General features: G+C 51.2%; 2 protein-coding genes across 2 annotated transcripts in view; one reads left to right on the forward strand and one right to left on the reverse strand.

Moving 5' to 3' along the window:
• Window positions 1-1572, reverse strand: part of Pmar_PMAR013104 (hypothetical protein) — a gene marked incomplete at both ends in the record, with an annotated part of 3615 nt that extends 2043 nt beyond the window's left edge. The window contains 2 exons of the mRNA XM_002776332.1: window positions 167-200; window positions 1489-1572. Coding sequence (XP_002776378.1) covers window positions 167-200; window positions 1489-1572 — 118 coding nt within the window. The remainder of the gene's footprint in view (window positions 1-166; window positions 201-1488) is intronic.
• A 574-nt stretch (window positions 1573-2146) lies between these two features.
• Window positions 2147-3410, forward strand: part of Pmar_PMAR013105 (hypothetical protein) — a gene marked incomplete at its 5' end in the record, with an annotated part of 4335 nt that continues 3071 nt past the window's right edge. Inside the window, 5 exons of the mRNA XM_002776333.1 lie at window positions 2147-2287; window positions 2344-2414; window positions 2460-2571; window positions 2616-2719; window positions 2771-2864. Coding sequence (XP_002776379.1) covers window positions 2147-2287; window positions 2344-2414; window positions 2460-2571; window positions 2616-2719; window positions 2771-2864 — 522 coding nt within the window. The remainder of the gene's footprint in view (window positions 2288-2343; window positions 2415-2459; window positions 2572-2615; window positions 2720-2770; window positions 2865-3410) is intronic.

Here is a 3410-nt window from a genome sequence, read left to right on the forward strand (position 1 = left end):
CGCCGATGCGGGTATATGATACTACTCGAACGGACAAGTCAGTGTCGATACTGCACCTCGCCATGAGGAAGCTGAAGGGAGGCATCGTGTGGTGGTGACGAGGTCTCAGCCGTCACCGCCGAATCGTAGTACTGTAGTACAGGGCGCCTCGATGACCGGACCCTACACTGGAAGATACGTTTATGGCGGTCCAGGTGAAGCTGATAGCCATAGGGAATTCAGCCCATCGCCTTCCTTGTCAGTTACAGCGACCCCCTCGATGGCAGCAACTACTACCACATCGCATCACGCCTCGAGCCAACGTGCTATATATATGGGCTCGCCGGTCATACCGCCGACACCAGCAGTGGCCCATCGACAGATTTTCCAACTTGGCCTACCTCCGTTGACACCGAGCCTCTTCTCTGCTCCGTATCAACCTCAGCAATCCGTGACGGTATCGCAGCCCTTCACGGTGAGGGTCCAGCCGGCAACCAGAGCGATAGGGGCTATGCCAGCTAGTCCAGTGATGGGCACTCGGATGATCATGAGTGCTACCAATAGAGCGGCACAGCAGCAACGCAGCCACGCAGTCTCTCATCCGACCAACCCAAGACCGGTGGGTAGTCGTCGCAAGTTAGCGATGGCAGAGTGCACCACTTGTCAGGTTGTGTCTTGGCCGATGGCAGCAGGCCCTTCGGTTCCTCCATCACCCTTAGTGGGCAGCAGAATCATCACTAATCCTGGTTTGCTATCGTCCGTATGGTTACATCAGCCACAGCCGCAACAGATGACGACGGCTCATCCTTCGACGATTATCCGCCTCTGAGACAAGTTGCGTGCGAATGTCTTCACAGAGGTGAGTGCTTGTCTGCTGCTGATGATGATAGTTTTTGTTAGATTATTATCAGTCTAGATAGCCACTACGTGGTCGTAGTAGCCGATTAGAGTATGAAGGATAGTATGACAAGTTGAGGGTGTTCACAAGGCTTAGTATCTCGTCGTATAGTAGCACTACTGCCAAGCAGTACACTATCAGTATCTCTTTGTCTTAGCTGCTGCTGCCTCGCAATTGTAACCATCATTATTTCAAAGTGCATGCATCATTCTATGCTAATATGGCCTCATAGTAGGCTGAAGTGGCGAAGGAGTGGTATGGTAACCGTACGCAAGCCTATTAGCATGGAACATGTCTAACCCATCCCTGACCGTTGTGGTGTTGTAGTAGTATGCTGTTAATGCGGGTAGGTGTCTCGCGTTTCTACTCGGCGCATCATAGGGACTCCCATGGTTATTGGAATAATTCCTATTGCACTGTTTTCCTTTCGGTGCACTGTAAGACCTGTGAAAAGGCGGTGGACCGAACCAAGGTTGCTGTGGCCTCGAGGGTTCATGGTATCTCTCTCATCAAGCTAGTCGAGGGCGATGATGGTTCGATCCCTATATTGCTAACCACTTCTGAGCTCGTCATCTGTATACCTGCTGTTCGCCGAGCCATTGGTACACTACCTTGTGGCGAGCGCTGACCAAACTTTTCCACTGGGCATGCATAGAGTTGGTGGGGCCGACCGGGTCGAGGCCGCCCTCTGCCATATATGTTCACTACCGTCCTCGGCCTGCCTTACTGTGGGGATCGCGAGCAAGGATCTTTAGTGCAGTCGAGCAAAGGAAGGACTGCTGTTGCCGCTGGTATTCATGCGGCTCTTAGTGCCCTCCTGGGTGTTCTGATTCTCATCATTATTCGCTGGGCCAACACACTCTGTGGTGAGGTTGTTGGTATTGATTAGGTCGACTGCCCCGGCTGAGGCCCCCTAGGTCCGATCGCTTTTGCATATTGCCATCAGAGAGAGGAATACTGATTTCTTCGTTGTCGTGGACCAATGAATTGGGACTGGCTTCCCCACAATGTGTGGTGTCGGCCAACTGTTCGGGAACTCAGGTCTTGACATGGCGACACTAGCAGAGATTACGGGGCGCCTACTACTGAGATCAGTTCTGTGGGTGATGATGGGTCAATTATACAGCGAGATGTTGACTCTTATTCCATAGATGCCTTCAGGGGAGGTGGAATCCTATTCTCAGTCACCATGAGCTGTGTGTCCTTCCCTCTGCTGCGTCGCGTTACGGAGGACAGTAAAGGGGTCATCACATAGATCCAGTTATTGTTATGGCACCAAGCCTCGAGCAAGACTATGAAGCGTCTGATGTGATCGAGGAGAAGGAGCGGCCGACCACATCGGCTCTCTCAACGCGAGGGTGGAAGAAGTTCAGGCGATCAGCCCCTACTCGAAAGAGCAATCAGATCCACGTAATACTGGCTACTGATCATGCCTTTGGGGCCATCAGTGCGGGGTCTTGACTCAGATACGTACCATCGACCCACCGGCTGAGTTCGGGAAGGTGAAAGTAATCGCCTATCGTGACCTTGAGGCTAGGTAAGATACCATATCGCATTCTTCCCTGTGCGTGGTGTGTTCCAGGAAGCTGGGCCAACCTGAATACGAGCTCGGGGTTGGCGTCTCGTCCGTGCCTATCTTCCCAGACAAGCGAGGCTTCGTCGACTTAATCCCGCATCTTGTCCAAATTCAAGGGGTAGGTGCCCTTTGGGTCTCGCAGTTCTGTTGGATCGGTATTAGGGATATTCGCTCCCCGAGGACCGCCATTGTATCGGCGATGTCTTCATAACAGTTATTCACTGTGCAGTGGACGAACTCGAGTGCCTTATGGGAGAGAATACGAGGTTGGTATTTGTCGCCGCCTTCATTTTCACGATGTATTGCTTCCTATCTAGAATACTCTGCGAGCCCCATACAACCATAGTCGTCCCTGAAGGCGTTCGCTTCAGCTTGTACAATAAATGCGTGAACGAAGATGCGGTCATATGTGTAAGTCGGTGATGGGACTACGCTAACCTCCTCCCACAGTGGAGGGAATCTAAACCCTATTGATCGGCTCTTCATCATCATTTCGTTGGTGAGGCTCGCACCATGCTCAAGGGTGGATCGTTGTAGCCATGGATCATTGAATTCCCTAGAGGAGGCCGTCGTCAGTGACGACAGTGTAGACTACAAACTGTCACGTGTAGACTATAGTGACGACTAGTCACGACCATCATGGTATTGACCATGCATGTTCTCCCATATAAATTCGCTGTGTTCACTCGTCTCTGTGAAAGCTCCCCTAACAACGAGCCTGAGGCCTACCAATGCCACCACATATTCGTCTTTTTCAACAGTGATTTTGCTGGGGCGAATTATTCCCGTCTCAGATCTTTAAAGCCAAGCCTTGTCAAAGATGACGTCATCAGCATTTTGAACTTGTCTTAGGAATACCACCTTGCATGAACGAATACTTCCTTTACTTCTCGGGTTGTGCTGTAAGGTCAGAGGTTGTTATAAACAACTATTATGTAGATCTTATCAAGGCTAGCT

This window comes from Perkinsus marinus (genome assembly GCF_000006405.1).
Source record: "Perkinsus marinus ATCC 50983 genomic scaffold scf_1104296953744, whole genome shotgun sequence".
Classification (NCBI taxonomy): Eukaryota; Perkinsozoa; order Perkinsida; family Perkinsidae; genus Perkinsus; species Perkinsus marinus.